This window comes from Mercenaria mercenaria, chromosome 2 (assembly GCF_021730395.1).
Source record: "Mercenaria mercenaria strain notata chromosome 2, MADL_Memer_1, whole genome shotgun sequence".
NCBI classification, from domain to species: Eukaryota; Metazoa; Mollusca; class Bivalvia; order Venerida; family Veneridae; genus Mercenaria; species Mercenaria mercenaria.
In genome coordinates, this window is record NC_069362.1 from 20,823,404 (window position 1) to 20,844,748 (window position 21,345).

Sequence of the window (21,345 nt, forward strand, 5' to 3'; positions counted from 1 at the left end):
GATGACCCCTACTTATTTTGAGGTCACTTGATCAAAGGTCAAGGTCACAGGAGCCTGAACAGTGACTTGAGAACCACTAGGCCAAGAGTGCTGAAATTTAGCGGGATGACTGGACATGCCAAGTAGATGATCCCTATTGCAGCCAACCATCAGTGTCTCTTTGACTTTCGCTCCTGACCTCTATTAACTTCTTGCCTATAAGACTTTGCATTGGGGGAGACATGCGCTTTTTTACAAAAGCATTTTCTAGTTTTTGATATATTTGACCTTGAACTATGAAACTTAAACAGAATTTAGATCACCATAATGTGGTTGTGTACACACAATTTCGTTTGCATTTATTTGTAAATTAAGAGTTATTGCCCTTTAATTTTATAAAAATCCACATATTTGCACAGAACAAATTTACCATTTGGTAGAATTTCATTAAATTTCTTTCATTCTTTTCCATGAACATTTATTGTAAACATATGAAATTGTGTACCCACACCTGGTCACCCCCTTACCTTGATCACACCCCTCCCCCTCCCAACCCCCCTCCCCCCCCCCAACACACACACAAAAAAATCATTCCTTATTTTAGATTTTTTTCAAACAAACTTCATATTCATGTTCACTACTGTGAGGTTATGGGGCCCATCAAGTTTCAGTCAGATTGCCCTAGTAACACCAGAGTTATGACCCTTAGAACTTTCTAGTGTTAACTATATAGGGTACTATAGATCTATAGATATGGCAATTTCTGGAACATAACTTTTGATATATTCGACCTTGAACTATGAAACTTAAACAGAATTTTGAGCACTTTAATGTGGTTGTGCACACACAATTTCGTAGGGATTTCTTTTGTAACTTCAGAGTTATTGCCCTTTAATTGTCTAAAAATCCACATATTTGTACATAAGAAACTTACCATTTGGCAGAATTTCATTAAATTTCTTTCATTCTTTTCTATGAACATTAATTATAAACATGTGAAGTTGTTCACCCACACCTGGTAACCCACTTGCCTTGGTCACCCCCCCCCCCCCCCCCCCCCCCCCCCCCTCCAAAAAAAGACTTTTTTTTTTTTCATTCCTTATTTTAGATTTTTTTCAAACCTTCCATGAATATTTATCAACATGATGCAAGTTGTACCATTCCCCCACCTCCACCCACCACTGATCATGCATCCTCTGCCCCCCACCCCCTACCCCTCCCCCACTTCACCCATTTTTTTTTAAAATTTCATTTTCATTTTTAATTTTCCATCAATATTTATAATCAACATGTGAAATTTTGTTTCCTCACCCATTCCCCCGCACCCCCACCCCCTTAAAAAGTAAATATATACATATATGTATATATATATACATATATATTTCCATTCCTTTTTTTTTTTTAAATGTTCAAACCTTCAACATGTTAAGTTGTGACTGCACAAACCTTGCCCTCAGCCATGTTCAAGATATCTTACTTGATTGTGTTCTCTTAAGGACATCTGTCCTTTTAAGTTCAAATGTACATGTTAAACAGCAACATCTGGTGCCAAACCACTCAAAGACAATATTATGTTCCAGTTAAACTTCAAGCGCACATTTCAATAACTGCATTTAATTTTAAAAGCTAAGCTTATTACAGTAAGCATATCCCATTCAAAATAAATTCTTTAGTCAGGATCAAGTATCATACATTTATTATGTACTCTTTAATTAAACATTTGTTTTCTGTTAAATTGATTTTGACTATTGAAATTATTTGCTTCTTATTAACATCCTTAACTTTTTGCCGGACATATTTTTTTGCCATTCCTAACCACAAACCCTTTCGGCGGGGGATACCAATTCATCGAATTTGCTTGTTGATTGTAGGATCATAAGACAAGTTCACATACCAGATCCTGTAACTCTAGACTTTTTTTGAGAAAATTATTTTCTTTCAATATTTCTGAAACCTATTCATGCATTTGATTGGAACTCTTTACAAAATTTTGAGATAATTGTTTGTTTACACAACTTCAGTAGATTTTATTTTGACAAAATCTTTCCCAATTTTGACCATTGATTTTACGTTCATGTAACAGGTCCAATAAGTTTGTCTTTTGTTTTTGCAAAATGATTTCCCATTTTGAAATTGGAAAATGTCCCGAAAATACAATTTCCTTCAATATTCCTTAAACATATGTTTGAAATGTATTCAAACTTCAAATAAATCTGGGATCGTATTGCATTTATACACATTAGGTCAAGTTAGATCTTTTATTTTGATTAAAATTACTCCCACTTTTGGATTTGAAATCAAGCTTTTGCCCTTGGAAATGTGACAAAATTATTGTTTTCCATTAATATATTTTAATCTAATGAAGTATTTTCATTGGAACTTTATATAAATCTCTAGGATCATACAGCAAGTTGACTAGGTCACAAGGCCAAATCATAGGAAAAACCATGTAAATGCTTAAGAAACCCTATTTTTCACCTGTTCTTTATGAGACTTTGGTCAGTATGGTTGTATTGAATATGGGATGAAATTTTAATTGGTTCACTTGGGTCTAAAACAAGGTTAGATCATTGAAAAAATTATTTAATTGTCTACCTGGTTTACATAAAAACATGGTCAAAATGTTTGCTTTAATGAAATCTTGATCAAATTAGGTACGAGGCTATCTGGGGTTAGAATTATTTCAGGCATGCTATACAGGACCATCATGGCCAGCTTGTTTCACTTTTTCTTTGAATTTACTCATTGTCTTTGAAATTTTAGATATTTGTTCCTCATCATCACTCACATCATATAGATTGATGACCGTAGCTTGTGCATCAGTACTTTATTAAACAGATATTGCCCTATACTTTGCAAATTAAAATTTCTAATTTCAGTTTTGGTGGAAAGGTTATAAGTATCCTTGTAACACTTCTGATAAGACATAGTAGTCCTAAGGTATTGTGCCATTCAGCAAAAAAAATTTAGACGGTGCTCTATTTTTAATATATTTTCAGGAGAAAAGTGCCAAACTATTCACTGGTGACTTTTACATAACAAAACATTCCAACCTATCAGAGGTACACACTGTGTTCCACCTGGTGACAGACGACACTGTTAGAGGCGATATAACATCTAGACATCCTATAATCCTCTCTTTGCGGAACATCATCAAACTTTGTTGTAGATATGACATCACCACCTTAACCATACCATTACTGCTTACACATGAAATGTTAGAGGTAACCAACTTAGTAGCATAAACACAATAAAAATATTTCTGCAAAAGAGTTTCCATGATCTTTCAGGCATCGAGAAAGAAACTTAAATGAAAAGTTGTGCTCTATTGTGCAAATGTAAGAAGGAAACACATGGTTGCATTCACTAGATTAGTTTAGGGAAAAAAAATTTTGTCTAGTCATTTCTGTTGTATCTTTACCTTTCTACAATTATTGTAACCATCATTTAACAAAAGATACTTCAATTAAAATTCTAATTTGAGAAACAAATTTATGGCCATCATTATTACTTGGATCACAGATTTAAGACCATTAATTTTACATGTAGTGTATGGTACTTTTACCCCGATTGGATCAGTTATGTCTGTGTTTAGAGACCAGAAATTCTGCAGAACTCTTTTATCTTGACATGTTTTCAATTATTTTGAGTGTTGCAATGCATAAAATTTGATAAAATCTGATGGCAAAATAGCAGATGTACAGTAAATTATTCAGAATGCTGCATAAAAGTTATGGTTGTTGTGGTAATTTGAATTTAGAATAGAACTAAGTTATGACCTTTAAAAATTAGGTTAGGTCCAAGTACAGTGGAACCTCACTAATCCGAACATGTTGGACCAGAAAAAAAGTTTTGATTAGAAGGGTTTTAGGATTAGAAAGGTTTCTATTTTAGAACAAAAAAATTATGCTATTTGTAGCATAGAGAATGAATAAGAAGAAATAGGACCAAATAATTTGTTCAGTTTAGAAAGGTTTTCGGATTAGGGAGGTTCCACTGTACAATGTTAAATCTATGAGCAAAAAAGCACCTTTATTGTAATGTCTACAGACATTACTTTGCACTTCATTTTTTTGTCAATGGAGGCCTTAGGACCATTGGTTTGTTACAAAATTTACACATCACATTATTTCGTGTGCTTCAAGAAGTTTGTTTCGTAGTTAATGGTACTTCTTGAGATAAGAATTTGTATTATTTATGAATTTAAATTACAAATTAAATGTACAAAATTGTAACCAGCATAAAAATAAGTGTTTGTGAAGGAATTAATATGTCGATTTTATATCTTTAACTGTCTTTATGTTGTCATTAACAGCATAAATTTACACTGACTGATTTTAAGTTGATAAAATACTGTTATTAGGAGATGACAATTCCATGGTGTATGAAGCGAGCAGAGCTGGTGTTTAAATGTACGAAAGGTTTTATGATGGAGATGGCAACATATGGTGGTGTGGAGTCTTTAACTATACAGTTCCTAGTTCCTCTGGTATAAAATGTCTATTTGTTGTTTTTCACCTTATCTCAAAGGCCTATTTCACATAAAAACATTTGGGGTTTTTTTATACGCCCATGTATACAGGTACGCTGCTGTCTAACTTTAGCAGTTCTTATCCAGGGTTCACCAAACTTGGTCACAAAGTTTATGAGCATAATATCTTAGCAAAGTTGCATAATCAGCTAGATTGACCCAGAGACTCTGGAGTTGAAAAGTGACAGTGTCTGATTTCTCACTTGAGCAGCTCTTATTCAGTGTTCACCAAACTAGGTCACAATGTTTATGGGCATAATATCTCATCAAAGTTGAAATAACCAGTTAGGTTGTGTTAGATTGCTAGAGTTATAGCCCCTGAATTACTAAAAACTGAGAAAAATTGACAGTGTCCCCTCTCTAATTTGAGTAAATAGCTTGGCCTGGTTTGATAACTAGCCAGATTGTCCAAGAGACTGGAGTTATGACCCTTGAAGTACTAAAAATTGCAAAATTTAAGTCTGGAATTGCTCCTATTGTGCATATTTGGCTGTTCACTACCTAGATCTGAACAACATTCTAGTTTGTAATTTACGTGTTACATGTTAAGATAAAGACGGTCAAATTTTAAAACAAATATAATTTCCGAGTTGAAAAATAGTTCAATTTTTCAATGTTAATTCAAATATTAAAAGCCAAATAATTCCCTGATAATTTTTCGCAGGATTTACACAAGACCTGGTATTCTGGTCTTAAATTTTAATTTTTAATAGGCCTTTAAAAGTAGCAGTATACCGGTAAGAAATTGTGACCATAATTCCTTTGAAAGTATTATGTTGGCCTTAATAGGTTAAAGGAAATGGTTGTTTATGTTATGCTAGACTGACGACTTTCTTTTTGTATTTCAGGGTATATCTGAAGAATTATTTGCTGGGATCAGTAATATGCTGCCAAGCATATTCCGCCTGTCTAATCCAGTCATGGCTAAATCCTATACATAATCCAGCAGTCCGTAGTGGTTGCTGTCATTAATTTTTTCATGATAGACTTATTTCTCCGAATTCTTTTTTCAGATATTTTCATGACATTAAATCCTCAAACAATTAAAACTCCTATTAAATTTGTGTTTAAAATTTTAATAAGCTATTTAAGCCTCTTTGAACGTGTTTGTCATGAAAAGGGCACTATAAAAATCTGGTATAATATATTACGCTTAACAGAATAGAATCTAGTTGTTTTGGGAGAAACCATGAAATGTAATGCCAGTGAATTAAGTGATTACATACTATATAAGTAATTATTTTATTAAAACAGAACTACACTTAACTGTGGAATCCATACCAGTAAGACGTGTTCCAGGTTGAAACTTTGACTTGGAGCTAAGAGATGGAAACTTTGCTTCAATTTTAGTCTTGCTGGATTACAAGATAATATCTAATTAGAAGAGATGTAAATCTGGTAACAATCATTACAAGGGATGTTCAGTTAATATCTGGAAAAGTGTGCTCATTTCTTCACTTGCCATCAAGAAATCAGTGAATTTGTTATAATTAAGTAGGTAAGGGAATATAAAGTTGATATCTGACATCTTCTTTTGGACAGAGAAAGTAAATACATGTACTAGTCTCCAGGGCAATGCCAGATAAGGTTTTCCAGCCCAGTGTTCCTTTTCCTATTTTGCACTAACAACATTATTTGCTACTTAAATTTTTCACAGCTATATTTTCCTGAAACAGGTTAATAATTATGTGAAAGATTCATGTTAGGCTAATGGCGTCAGCTCATAAATGTAACACCATTAAAATGTTTGGCATGCAATATGCTTTGGCCAGGGCCATGAAATGAGAATTAAATGTATGTCATTAAGAAAGAATAGTATTTTTGAATTGAAAACCAAGAAAGGCTTTTAGAAATAATGTCATGTAGAAAACTATGTTTTATCAGAAATATTAAGGATTAAAAATTAAGTGATAGAAGTATCACTAACAGAAGGTATCAGTCTTTAATTATGTCTCAAAAACTCTGGTAATGATCAGTTCATCACTGGAATATTATACATAGAGCAACTTTTATTTACATAGAAGAACAACTTTTATTTTTGAAACACTGGCAATTACAAACAGTATTGCTCGATTTTTTTTTTGATATTTCTGTGCCATAATTACGTTGGGCCAATCAAGCTGTAGTTATGTTGCTATACATATGGTAGATAATGTTTATGTTTTGAAATTTGTAACTGAATGATTCACACTCTATTTGAGCCGCGCCATGAGAAAACCAACATAGTGGGTTTGCGACCAGCATGGATCCAGACCAGCCTGCGCATCCGCGCAGTCTGGTCAGGATCCATGCTGTTTGCTAAAGATTTCTCCGATTTCATTAGGCTTTGAAAGCGAACAGCACGGATGCGCAGGCTGGTCTGGATCCATGCTGGTCGCAAACCCACTGTTGGTTTTCTCATGGCATGGCTCATTTGTGTTAGCACATTTTGACATTTACCAAAACAGGTTCAGAAATAAAGACTGGTCTGAGTATTTTTGAACAACCCTCATAATTATGGGAAATTTTGTGAAAATCAGTTTATTATTCTAAAAGCCACATTTCTAATTTGAAATCTCAAGGAATAATTGCTGATGATTTGAAGTTGCCAGTATCCTGAAACTGATTAGCAAGAGGTAATGACACATTCATTTGGCAGTGGATTTCTAGTTACTGGAGAGAAACTGTACACATTTAGTGTTTTCAGAGCATGTATGGTATAATCAAAAGCATATTAATTTTTGTGCTGCATTTTTTGTCTAATAAGCTTTTATTTGTAATGTTTTGTTCAATAAAAGTGCAATATTGTTGATAAATAAAAGTATCAATGTTGCCTTTTTGTTGTTGTACAGTTCCCAATACATCACATTGATAATTTCCTTCATTTATCTCAAGAGTTTCTGTCCAAAAGGGATTCTGAATGCTGACCCCAGAAACATGAAGTTAACCTTTCTCACCATTTTGAACAGGAAGACATTATTGTTTTGAGGTTAGTCCAAAGGTCCCATCTGTGAACGAAGATATAGTTTGTGATCAACATTCTGGTGTGATCAAAATGTAGTTAACAGATGTTTAGAAGAGTTATGTCCCTCAGATATGATTTTGCATGTTTTCTTCATCTTCAATGATACTTTTGAATGCAGGGTAATTTATCTATCCACTACACAGCATTGTTTCATGAAGTTTACTGTATGTGCAAGTGTTCTGCTGTTAATTGGAAACAATTTTCAGTCCCAAGACCACATTTTATTTAAAAGTAACCCTTAACAATGGACAATCATCCCAGTTTGTATGCCCAAGCATTTTCCAGTGAATGTTGTTAACAGGAAATAAACAGTTGAAATGTCATTATGAAACATTTGATGTAGTGACCAAGAAAACCCCCCCAATTATTTATCAAGTCGACTGTCGAGGAATTTTCCAATTGTTGACCAGGAATGGAATGTTCCGCAGGAAAACAGACCTACTAACCAAGAGCAAACAATACACCCCTTTTTTAGTGGGGAAAGGGTGTGGGGGCTTGTAACCATAATCTATGAGTTTGGTGGTCATTGAATCGTTTAATTTATAGCTGAGACAATGTTTCAGATCTTAACCAAAGTGCATCTTACCTAAGAGGAACCTTACATGACACACCTTCAAATCCTTCTTCGTTTAGTTTTATTGCAAGTTACAGCACAAGCATTAGATACTATATACAAATGTGCCACTGACTGTGATCCCAACTTCGGTGTATGATCCAGACTTGCCTGTGACACCTCATAATACTGAACATTTATGATAAATTTCAATGGAATCTTCACTCATTTGAATTCTATAATGGAGACAGTATCTCCCACAGAGATGGCATGTGACTACTCAGGTTAGGGGTATAAAAATAACATACATTGCTGATATATAGTATATATATTTTAATGATACTGAAAGAAAAAAAATATCACATTAAGATGGAATTACACATTTCCATTTGTCACAAATTTGTCATAATTTACATTTTTAAGGTGGATATTGTTCAAGAAAATATTGTAAAAATGTTCAAGTTGGTATTTTAACAGCAACACATCACAATTACTGCAAGAGTGAGAGCTTCGCAGCACTACTAAATTCAGGTAATATGTAAGAGAATAATGTCATAATCTAATTCTAATCACAGTTGAAAATGGGGAGATCCTCGTCAACTGTATTATCTTGGTCGGAGTCAAACACAAGACTGCTCAATCTATCTTTGTGTTTCTGTCTCTTCCTCTGCTGTTTATCTGACTGACAGTTGTCAATGATCTGTGCTGAATCTTCATCTGTCAATGCAAACATTAGCACTGTATATATATAAATGAATCATTCAAATTAACATGTACTAAAATTAAACAAGAAGAAAAGGAGTGTGTTCAAGACAATATCATGAAGACAAGAATAATTTTCAATCAAGGTGACCTTGATCCTTGAGGTACTGACCCCAAACAATATAGGTCATCTCTTGATCAGAGACAATTATCCTGTATGATTTGACAGCCATGAGACCTCCAGATACTGACAGTGACTGGAAACCATTTTCAGTGTCAAAATCACCCTGGCCTTTGATTAAGTAACCTCAAAAATACTAGAGGTATTCTGCTGACCACAGGCAATATTTCATTGAAATACTAGAAATGTGTCACAGACATGGATGCCACGCAACATGAGAAAGGTCACAGGCATGCTACTGCTCACAAACGAAAAGAAGGACCCTTGGCCAAGGGAAGTTAATCTTAAAACAAAACAAGAGGGTCATGATGACCCTGGATCGCTCACCTGAGTAATATGAGCTACATGTTTCAAATGTCAAACTGATGATAAAATATTAAGAAAGTCAGTAGGTCACATTCATGGTCAATGAAATTCAGTTTTAAGATTTGTGTGCAAAACTGTGTATGTCATCAACATTTCAAGGCTGTATCTTAAAAAACAAGAAAGTATGTCAGTAGGTCAAGGTCACAGTCAAGTGACATCATATTACTTGGGGTAATCAGGTAATTATAATTAAACAGTCTTGGAAATAGGATCAGATGATTTTTTAAGTATTTTTCCTATATAACTCGCATAATAACTAAGTGACCCCAGGGCGGGGCCTCTTTTCACCCCAGGGGCATAATTTGTTCAATTTTGGTAGAGGACTACTAGACCATGCAGCATACCAAATATCAAAAGCCTAGGTTGTATGGTTTCAGACAAGAAGATTTTTAAAGCTTTTTCCTATGTAAGTCTATATAAAACTTGGGACCCCCAGGACAGGGCCTCTTTCCATCCAAGGGGTACAATTTGAACAATTTTGGTTGAGGACCATAAGACAATGCTGCAAACCAAATATCAAAGCCCTAGGCCATGTGGTTTCGTACAAGAAGATTTTCAAAGTTTTCCCTATATAAGTCTATATAAACCATGTGACCCCCGGGGTGGGGCCATATTTGACCCTAGGGGGATAATTTGAACAATCTTGGTAGAGGACCAATAGATGATGCTACATACCAAATATCAAAGCCCTAGGCCATGTAGTTTCATACAAGAAGATTTTCAAAGTTTTCCCTACATAAGTCTATATAAACCATGTGACCCCGGGGCGGGGCCATATTTGACCCTAGGGGAATAATTTGAACAATTTTGATAGAGGACCACAAGATGATGCTACACACCAGATATCAAAGCCCTAGGCTCTGTGGTTTTGGACAAGAAGATTTTTAAACTTTTTCCTTTCGGTCACCATGGCAACAAGAGTTCTGCATGGAATTCAATTCTTTGAACAATTTTGAAAGGGGGCCACCCAAGGATCATTCCTGTGAAGTTTGGTAAAATTCTGCCCAGTGGTTTTCAAGAAGATTTTTTTAGAAATTGCTGACGCACTACGCACAACGCACTACGCACGACGGACATCAAGCGGTCACAATAGCTCACTAAAATAAAATAATTTTAAGTCCTCACAAAAATCTTTACCAGGTAGAGATAGGTGAAAAAACATCTCAAAATTGGATGTAACATGCATGTTGTACTACAGAAAAGTGGTCTTGATTTTTCCTTAAGACCAGTAATAAACAAAAGCTGTCACTAATGGTGACAAATGCCCCGGCAGCACCTTGACCTTTGACCTGGTGACCCCAAAGTTAGTAGGGGTGGTATACTCAATAAGTACTATCAGCATGTGAAGATTGAAGGTCCTGGGTGAAGTGGTTCGCATGTAAAGTGCCTTCATGCAAAAAGTTAACGTTGGCCCCTGTGACCTTGACCTTTGACCTGGTGACCCCAAAGTCAGTAGGGTTGGTGTACTCATAAAGTACTATCAGCACGTAAAGTTTGAAGGTCCTGGGTGCAGTGGTTCGCGAGTAAAGTGCCTTCATGCAAAAAGTTAACGTTGGCCCCTGTGACCTTGACCTTTGACCTGGTGACCCCAAAGTCAGTAGGGGTGGTGTACTCAATAAGTACTATCATCACATGAAGTTTGAAGGTCCTGGGTGCAGTGGTTCGCGAGTAAAATGCCTTCATGCAAAAAGTTAACATTGGCCCCTGTGACCTTGACCTTTGACCTGGTGACCCCAAAGTCAGTAGGAGTGGTGTACTCAACAAGTACTGTCAGCATGTGAAGTTTGAAGGTCCTGGGTGCAGTGGTTCGCGAGTAAAGTGCCTTCATGCAAAAAGTTAACGTTGTGACTAACTAACTAACGAACAAAAGAACAGACGGACAGTTGAAAACTAATATGCCTCCCTTCGGGGGCATAAAAAGTTACAATATAAGCTATTCATAGTAACAACAAAGGGAAGTAATTCTAAACTAGGGACCTGGTTCTTGCGCATGGCATTCTGTCTCATGATAGTGTACAATTGAGCCAACTTACACCAAAATCCCTCCATGCATGAAGAAGAAATGCTCAGGACAAAGTCATTCTTGTATGTGACCTTTGGCCTTTAAGTGTGACGACCTTAGACCTAGTTGTTGCACAGGACACATCGTCTATCCATGCTTATTATTTGTGTCAAATTATTTTGAAATTGGACCATGCATGTCAAAGTTATGGACTGGACACGAAGACCACATTATCAGTATATATGTAGTGAAAATTGGCTAAGTTCAACCAAGGACTGTGACCTTGACCTTAGACCTAGGGACCTGGTTTTTGCGCATGACACTTCGTCTATCCATGCTTATCATTTGTGTGAAATAATTCTGAAATCGGACCATGCATGTCAAAGTTATGGCCTGGACACAAACACAACCCTTTCCCAAACACACAAACACGTACAAGGGTAACATTATATCCCCCCCACCCACCCATTTTATGGCGGGGGCATAAAAATCCCCCCAAAAAAAGCTAACGGCATAAGAGTTTTTTAGTTATTAAACAAATACTGTTGAGGTCAATGTGACCTTGACCTTAAATCTAATCGTCCTATACATTTGAAGGCAGTAAATGAAACAAGGGTTCTTTGGCGACTGAGTGGACTTTGACTTCCACTGCCTGACCCTTGAAAAAAATGGAGTATTTACTAATAACCACATGCAGGCAATCATAAAGTTTGACAAACAAAAGGCCAAAAATGCTCGCTCTGCTCACTGATCAAAAACCAAATAAATGGTCTACCAACAATGAGCAAAACAGTATACCCCTCTCCTTCGAAGAGGGGCATAAATGCATTACCAGATAGCCTGCTATTAACTTCTGTTTCAGGTAAGTTTGTGTCCAGAATATCTGCTATAAAATCCTCATCAAAATCCTCATCTATTCCATCTTCTATCACATGATCTGGGTCTGAAGTAATGCCCTTTTTAGTCCTTTTCTTAGATCTTCTTGTAGAATTACTGGAACTATTCAGTGACTGCTTATTAGTTTCACAGGAAGAGGCTTCTTTGTTCATCTCACTATCTGATAACTTCCGTTTTCTTTTTGGTTTCCTTTTCCTGAAATAGAAATGAAAACTTTCAAATTGTTAAAGGAATATTAAACCCAAGTTTCATGTTTGAAAATATAAACAACTAGAAAATGCTTTTGTAAAAAAGCGCATGTCTCCCCCAATGCAAAGTCCTATAGGCAAGAAGTCAATAGGGGTCAGGAGTGAAAGTCAAAGAGACACTGATGGTTGGCTGCAATAGGGATCATCTACTTGGCATGTCCAGTCATCCCGCTAAATTTCAACACTCTTGGCCTAGTGGTTCTAAAGTCACTGTTCAGGCTCCTGTGACCTTGACTTTTGATCAAGTGACCTCAAAATAAATAGGGGTCATCTACTCTGCATGTCCAATCATCCTATTAAGTTTCAACATTGTAGGTCAAGTGGTTCTCAAGTTATTTCCAAAAAAATGATTTTACATGAACAAGCCACTGTGACCTTGACCTTTAATAGACTGACCCCAAAATCAATAGGGGTCATCTACTCTGCATGTTCAATCATCCTATGAAGTTTCAACATTCTGGGTCAAGTGGTTTTCAAGTTACTGTTCAGAAATGGTTTTCAATGTTCAGGCCCCTGTGACCTTGACCTTTAATGGAGTGACCCCAAAATCGATAGGGGTCATCTACTTTGCATGTACAATCATCCTATGAAGTTTCAACATTCTGGGTCAAGTGGTTCTCTAGTTATTGATTGGAAATGGTTTTCAATGTTCAGGCCCCTGTGACCTTGACCTTTGACGGAGTGACCCCAAAATCAATAGGGGTCATCTACTCTTCATGACCAATCATCCTATTAAGTTTCATCATTCTGGGTCAAGTGGTTCTCAAGTTACAGACCGGAAATGGTTTTCCATGTTCAGGCCCCTGTGACCTTGACCTTTCACAGAGTGACCCCAAAATCAATAGGGGTCATCTACTCTGCATGTTCAATCATCCTATGAAGTTTCAACATTCTGGGTCAAGTGGTTCTCAAGTTACTGTTCGGAAATGGTTTTCAATGTTCAGGCCCCTGTGACCTTGACCTTTAATAGACTGACCCCAAAATCAATAGGGGTCATCTACTCTGCATGTTCAATCATCCTATGAAGTTTCAACATTCTGGGTCAAGTGGTTCTCAAGTTACTGTTCGGAAATGGTTTTCAATGTTCAGGCCCCTGTGACCTTGACCTTTAATGGAGTGACCCCAAAATCAATAGGGGTCATCTACTTTGCATGTACAATCATCCTATGAAGTTTCAACATTCTGGGTCAAGTGGTTCTCTAGTTATTGATCAGAAATGGTTTTCAATGTTCAGGCCCCTGTGACCTTGACCTTTGACGGAGTGACCCCAAAATCAATAGGGGTCATCTACTCTTCATGACCAATTCATCTACTCTTCATGACCAATCATCCTATGAAGATTCAACATTCTGGGTCAAGTGGTTCTCTAGTTATTGATCCGAAATGGTTTTCAATGTTCAGGCCCCTGTGACCTTGACCTTTGATGGAGTGACCCCAAAATCAATAGGGGTCATCTACTCTTCATGACCAATCATCCTATGAAGTTTCAACATTCTGGGTCAAGTGGTTCTCTAGTTATTGATCGGAAATGGTTTTCAATGTTCAGGCCCCTGTGACCTTGACCTTTGACGGAGTGACCCCAAGATCAATAGGGGTCATCTACTCTTCATGACCAATCATCCTATGAAGTTTCAACATTCTGGGTCAAGTGGTTCTCTAGTTATTGATCGGAAATGGTTTTCAATGTTCAGGCCCCTGTGACCTTGACCTTTGATGGAGTGACCCCAAGAACAATAGGGGTCGTCTATTCCAGCAGCCCTACAACCCTATGAAGTTCGAAGGTTCTAGGTCAAATGGTTCTCCAGTTATTGCTATGAAGTTTCAACATTCTGGGTCAAGTGGTTCTTTAGTTATTGATCGGAAATGGTTTTCAATGTTCAGGCCCCTGTGACCTTGACCTTTGACGGAGTGACCCCAAAAACAATAGGGGTTGTCTACTCCAGCAGCCCTACAACGCTATGAAGTTTGAAGGTTCTAGGTCAAATGGTTCTCCAGTTATTGCTCGGAAATGAAGTGTGACGTACGGACGGAAGGACAGGGCAAAAACAATATGTCTCCTAGGGGAGACATCATTACTACAAATTATTTATATAAACATAAAATTAACAAGTTTATGTGTATTAATAGTACCATGCATTAGGTGTACTATTCCAATTGATATAGACCAAAACAGCTGCAAAGCCGGGCATTACATTCCCAAAGTTTTCAATCTGGGGGGTGGGGGTGGGGGGCTTATGAGGGGTTTTGTACTGTGAAGCTGACAGGATACTCCAACAAAAGTGAGTGAATTCTTGTTTTGCTTAGGTCTGGAGGGAGGGCCCGAGTATTGTGGGTTTTACCTTCTGCTTATCATCTTTTCACCTATCTGTATTCAAAGTTTCAAGTCAGTACCTTAGACACCGACCTACTGCCTCAGTTCATGTGCTTTGCACATCATCTCATCATCACCTACCTGCCAAGTCCGAACCCTACCTTAAATGGTTGTTTATCATTTTACAGTATACTGTTACCTCAACTTAACATCTATTGATTCTGAAACTAAATAGGTCATCTAGTGACCTTAGGCAACAATGCCATGAAGTTGGTGGCCATATGTATTTGCTATTTCAAGCTTTTGATAAATTACTTCAAGTCTCTAGGTCACTGTGACCTTGACCTTTGGCTTTCTGGTACTCCAGTTATTGATTGGAAATTGCTTTCAGCCTAGGTCAATGTGGTCTTGACCTTTGACTTACTGATCCCTAAAACAATAATGGTAATCCAGTGACCATTAGCAATCATTTTACAAGACTGACCATTACATGCCCCTATGTTCACAAATTATCAATCAGAAATCATTTTCAGTTCAAAGGTCATAATGACCTTGACCTATAACCCCAAAACAATAGAGATCATCCAGTAACACCAGGCAGGTACCCTATGACTACTGTAGGAAATGGACCTGCAGATCAACTGCTCAACATGAGCAGAGCAATATAACCTCTCTTCACAGGGGTGCATAACAAAAGTTGACTTCTGAATTTTACCTTGTTGGTTTTCCACTAGCACTACTGTTCTGAGAGTCAACTGGTTTACTGCTCATGCTTCCTTGACCGGTTTCACAAAATTTCAAGTTTTCTAGATATTTTTCCAGACTGTGTCTTGCTTCATCTGCAGACTGGATTCCATTTTCGTAGCCTGTAATCACCATGAAGAACATTAACAAGAGTTGTGAGATTTACTATTTTATGCTTGATAGCTAAATAGGGCATATCTGAGGAAACTAGAGCAATTACTGGAGTATAAATACCACAAAGCAGGTGATGATGTGGAACAACTGAGTGCATCAAAATATTGGTATAAATGCAACATAATTCAAGGAATATTTCTGCCAGAGTTATGCACCTTGTGTCATGTGAAGCGGGCAGAGTTACGGCCCTTATGTCAAATGACGTGGGTGTTATAAGGACAACTATTTTAAGTTTCAAGCGCAAATCCATCAAACATTAACACAGATAAAGTGAAAGTGCATCAAAACTTGACATGTGTGGATGCTAATGCCTAGGCAAGTAGAATACTGTAAAGTCAAGCAAAAAATGGACATGATAGTATTTGCCTATATCAGCTGTTTTGATAATCTGATCTGTCAAGAAGAAAATAAAATTTACCTTAAACACAGACTAAGAGCAGATCGATTTGCAATTTTTGTTAAGAACAAGAGGCTTGAATACAAACTGTCACCATGTCTGGTCTGTGAAAGATTACACTAATTCAAGCTTAACTAAATGGGGGTAATATTGTCTAGACATAATGCAATAATTATAATGTAGGAGTCTATGCTGCAGCCTTAATCTCAAGGCTACATGACAAATCTCTTGATATCCGGGGCAGTAACGGTCTGCTAATAATCTGTTTTTGAATTTGTCTGCAATGAAGAATAAGTAAGAACAAGAGTGCTAACATGTCACAATATATGTAAATTGCAGCAATTCATTTTAAATTTCAACAAGAGCTGTCACTAATGGTGACAAATGCCCCCGCAGTGCCTTGACCTTTGACCTGGTGACCCCAAAGTCAGTAGGGGTTGTGTGCTCAATAAGTACTATCAGCATGTGAAGTTTGAAGGTCCCGGGTGCAGTGGTTCGCGAGTAAAGTGCCTTCATGCAAAAAGTTGACGTTGCCTTCATGCAAAAAGTTAACGTTGTGACGAAAGGACGGACAGTTGAAAACTAATATGCCTCCCTTAGGGGGCATAAAAATACTCCACAGATTTAGAGGACAATATCAACTTTTGCAATTTCAACTAATTTGCGGGCCATTTACTCTAGAAAACTGGTCTTTCATAACTGAAATTAATGACAGAGTTTGAAAGCATTTGGCCTAGTTGTTTCTGAGAAACTAGCTTACATGCAAAATTTTTACCTGAAATTCTTACTTAAAAAGGGACATAATTTTGACAAAAATAAAAGCAAGAGTTATTTAACTTGTCCTGGGAGGTCATCTAATGATGCCACAGACAAGTGTAAAGTTTAAAAGCATTTGGCCAAGTAGTTGTTAAGAAACCTGCTTACATAAAAAACATCTGTGATGCAGACGATTACAAAAGCTCTATTATTTGAAAGATTTCAAATAGTCTAGCTAACAATTACTTGAGTTAGCAAGCATAGACTGTCAAGTTTAGCAACTTAAACTTATCCAAGGAACATAACTTTAAGATACCGGTCTGGTTTTCAAACTTTACCAAATTTTATAGTAATACAACTGTATAAGAACAGTTGACATAAAAGAAAAATTACTCTAGTTATTGAGCAAACACTGGCAATTTTGACCGATTCTTGAGATACAGGTCCGAACTTGACCTAGATTCAATACATATACACAATATGCAAAACATAGTAATGGAACCTGTATATGCATATCAGCTCATCACCATAGACAAGTGTGTGAAGTTTCAATTCATTCCCATTATTTGGTACTAAGCTACCAGTTTACATATAAAACTAAACCAAAAATGGCTAAGTCTAAGAAGGGGCATAATCTTGTAAAATGCAAAACAGAGTTATGAATCCTGTATCATCAATGTGAACAAGCGTGTGAAGTTTCAATCCATTCCCAGTGGTGGGTACTTAGATACCAGCTTACATAATGTAACCAAGAAATGCCAAGTTGAAAAAGGGGCATAATTTTGTAACAAGAGGGCCATGATGGCCCTATATCGCTCACCTGTTATCATTGCACTTGAGGACAAGAAGGTCCTCAGAAAAAATATCTAAGTCCAAAGGACAGGAACAACAAAGGGAAGAAATTTAACCAAAAAGAAAGAAAAAAATTCTTACAAGGTATAGATATGTCAAAATACACCTAAAAATTGGAGGCAACATCCATGTTGTACCATAGAAAAGTGGTCACGGTTTTTCCCTATGGCCAATAATAAAGGAGTTACTAAAAATAAGCTATTTATAGTAACATTAAAGGGAAGTAATTAAAAACTAGAGCTATCACTGAAGGTGATGAATGTACCCCCCACATGCACTGACACAGTACATTGCAATTTGACGCACACAAGATTGCATAATTATGTGGACTGTATATAGACTGTATGTATACAGTACAGAAACAAAAAACAAAATCCCAAAACAAAGTCCCATTACTATGCAGAATATTTATCTAAAAGAACGTAACATGCACCATGCACAACTATGGTTGGTACTGATCACTTGTGTGAAGTTTCATTAAATTGTGTGCAAGGGTTCGGAAGATTAAGCGCGCACAAGATTGCATATGCAGACTGTGTGTACATAGTATGTTAACAAGAAACAAAGTCCCATTACTCTGCAATTTTTGTTGTTGAAAGAACCTAACATGCCCCATGCACAACTACTGTTGTTACTGATCACTTATGTGAAGTTTCATTAAATTGTGTCAAGGGGATGAGGAGAGATGGTGCGCACAAGATTGTGTCTATGTACATAGTAAAGTAACAAGAAACAAAGTCCCGTAACTCTGCAAATTTTTTTCTGAAAGAACCTTACATGCCCCATGCACAACTACTGTTGTTACTGATCACTTGTGTGAAGTTTCATTAAATTGCGTCAAGGGGATGAGGAGAGATGGTGCGCACAAGATTGTGTCTATGTATATAGCATAGTAACAAAAAACAAAGTCCAATAACTCTGCAATTTTTGTTATTGAAAGAACCTAACATTCCCCATGCACAACTACTGTTGTTACTGATCACTTATGTGAAGTTTCATTAAATTGTGTCAAGGGGATGAGGAGAGATGGTGCGCACAAGCTTGTGTCTATGTATATAGTAAAGTAACAAAAAACAAAGTCCCGTAACTCTGCAAAAAAAATTTCTGAAAGAGATGCCCCAAGCACAAATACTGTTGTTACTGATCACTTGTGTGAAGTTTCATTAAATTGTGTCAAGTGAATGCGGAGAGATGGTACGCACAAGATTGTGTCTATATATATAGTATAGTAACAAAAAACAAAGTCTCATAACTCTGCAAGTTTTTTTTCTGAAAGAACCTAACATGCCCCATGCATAACTACTGTTGTTACTGAACACTTGTGTGAAGTTTCATTAAATTGTGTCAAGAGGATGAGGAGAGATGATGCGCACAAGATTGTGTCTATGGACAGACAGACAGACAGACAGACAGACAACCTGAAACCAGTATACCCCCCCTTACAACTTTGTTGTCGGGGGGTACAAAAATAAATATTGTAAGTGAACAAAAGAAGGATCTGCCAAATAAATCTGTTGACATAAATGAAATTTCAGATCAGTATCTTCATTAGTTATGGAGATATACCCATTTTAACTTGAAATAAAGGGAGGTAATTTGACATAAAATCAGTCCATAGTTATCTACCCTGATTGTCTCAGTCCAACTAATAACAATAATGAAATTTCAAATAAGTCCTATAAGTAACAATAATGAAATTTCAAATATATAAGTACTTACTGATATAAATCCATTTTGATTACAATCAGGGGAGGTAATCAGATATAAAATAACTCTGGAACCTATGATTGGATCTGATTTGTCATGGAATCCAAGATTTATTGTTGCTGAAGATATTTTGGAAGTTTGTATCAAATGAAACCATAAATGAAGTCTCTATATGGCTTCAAAAGCCAAAATAGCCAATTTTGGACCTTTAAGGGGCCATAACTCTGGAACCCATGATGGAATCTGGCCTGTTGAAGAAAGGAAGCAAGATCTTGTGGTAATACAAGTTGTGTGCAAGTTTGGTTAAAATCAAATCATAAATGAAGCTGCTATTGTGCAGACAAGATCAAAATAGCTAATTCTGTCCCTTTTAGGGGCCATCACTCTGGAACCCATGACGGAATCTGCCCAGTTAAATAAAGGAAGCAAGATCTTGTGGTAATACAAGTTGTGTGCAAGTTTGGTTAAAATCAGATCATAAATGAAGCTGCTATTGTGCAGTCAATGTCAAAATAGCTAATTTTGGCCCTTTCAGGGGCCATAACTCTGGAACCCTTAAAGGGATCTGGCCAGTTCAAGAAAGGAACCAAGATCTTATGGTGATACAAGTTGTGTGCAAGTTTGGTTAAAATAAAATCATAAATGAAGCTGCTATTGTGCAGACAAGGTCAAAATAGCTAATTTTGGCCCTTTCAGGGGCCATAACTCTGGAATCATAAAGGAATCTGGCCAGTTCAAGAAAGGAACCAAGATCTTATGGTGATACAAGTTGTGTGCCACTTTGGTAAAAATCAAATCATAAACTAGAAAATGCTTTTGTAAAAAAGCGCATGTCTCCCCCAATGCAAAGTCTTATAGGCAAGAAGTCAATAGGGGTCAGGAGCGAAAGTCAAAGAGAAACTGATGGTTGGCTGCAATAGGGATCATCTACTTGGCATGTCCAATCATCCCGCTAAATTTCATCACTCTTGGCCTAGTGGTTCTCAAGTCACTGTTCAGGCTTCTGTGACCTTGACCTTTGATCAAGTGACCTAAAAATAAATAGGGGTCATCTACTCTGCATGTCCAATCATCCTATTAAGTTTCAACATTGTAGGTCAAGTGGTTCTCAAGTTATTTCCCAAAAAATGATTTTACATAAACAGGCCAATGTGACCTTGACCTTTAATAGACAGACCCCAAAATCAATAGGGGTCATCTACTCTGCATGTTCAATCATCCTATGAAGTTTCAACATTCTGGGTCAAGTGGTTCTCAAGTTATTGATCGGAACTGGTTATCAATGTTCAGGCCCCTGTGACCTTGACCTTTAACGGAGTGATCCCAAAAACAATAGGGGTCATTTACTCTGCATGAACAATCATCCTATGAAGTTTCATCATTCTGGGTCAAGTGGTTCTCAAGTTACTGACCGGAAATGGTTTTCAATGTTCAGGCCCCTGTGACCTTGACCTTTCACAGAGTGACCCCAAAATCGTTAGGGGTCATCTTCTCCGCATGACCAATCATCCTATTAAGTTTCAACATTCTGGGTCAAGTGGTTCTTAAGTTACTGACCGGAAATGGTTTTCAATGTTCAGGCTCCTGTGACCTTGACCTTTGACAGAGTGACCCCAAAATCAATAGAGGTCATCTACTCTTCATGACCAATCATCCTATGAAGTTTCAACGTTATGGGTCAAGTGGTTCTCAAGTTACAGACCGGAAATGGTTTTCAATGTTCGGGCCCCTGTGACCTTGACCTTTAATGGAGTGACCCCAAAATCGATAGGGGTCATCTACTTTGCATGTACAATCATCCTATGAAGTTTCAACATTTTGGGTCAAGTGGTTCTCTAGTTATTGATCGGAAATGGTTTTCCATGTTCAGGCCCCTGTGACCTTGACCTTTGATGGAGTGACCCCAAAATCAATAGGGGTCATCTACTCTTTATGTCCAAT

General features: G+C 37.0%; 2 protein-coding genes across 2 annotated transcripts in view; one reads left to right on the plus strand and one right to left on the minus strand.

The window, feature by feature from the left end:
• Positions 1-7,321, plus strand: part of LOC123563453 (protein C12orf4 homolog) — a 78,787-nt gene extending 71,466 nt beyond the window's left edge. Inside the window, exons 9-11 of the mRNA XM_053524738.1 lie at positions 2,979-3,203; positions 4,343-4,468; positions 5,359-7,321. Coding sequence (XP_053380713.1) covers positions 2,979-3,203; positions 4,343-4,468; positions 5,359-5,451 — 444 coding nt within the window. The 3' untranslated portion in view covers positions 5,452-7,321. The remainder of the gene's footprint in view (positions 1-2,978; positions 3,204-4,342; positions 4,469-5,358) is intronic.
• Positions 7,322-8,385: 1,064 nt separating this feature from the next.
• Positions 8,386-21,345, minus strand: part of LOC123563456 (uncharacterized) — an 85,468-nt gene continuing 72,508 nt past the window's right edge. Inside the window, exons 29-31 of the mRNA XM_053531923.1 lie at positions 15,490-15,640; positions 12,151-12,410; positions 8,386-8,784 (exon numbers count right to left, since the gene is read on the minus strand). Coding sequence (XP_053387898.1) covers positions 8,633-8,784; positions 12,151-12,410; positions 15,490-15,640 — 563 coding nt within the window. The 3' untranslated portion in view covers positions 8,386-8,632. The remainder of the gene's footprint in view (positions 8,785-12,150; positions 12,411-15,489; positions 15,641-21,345) is intronic.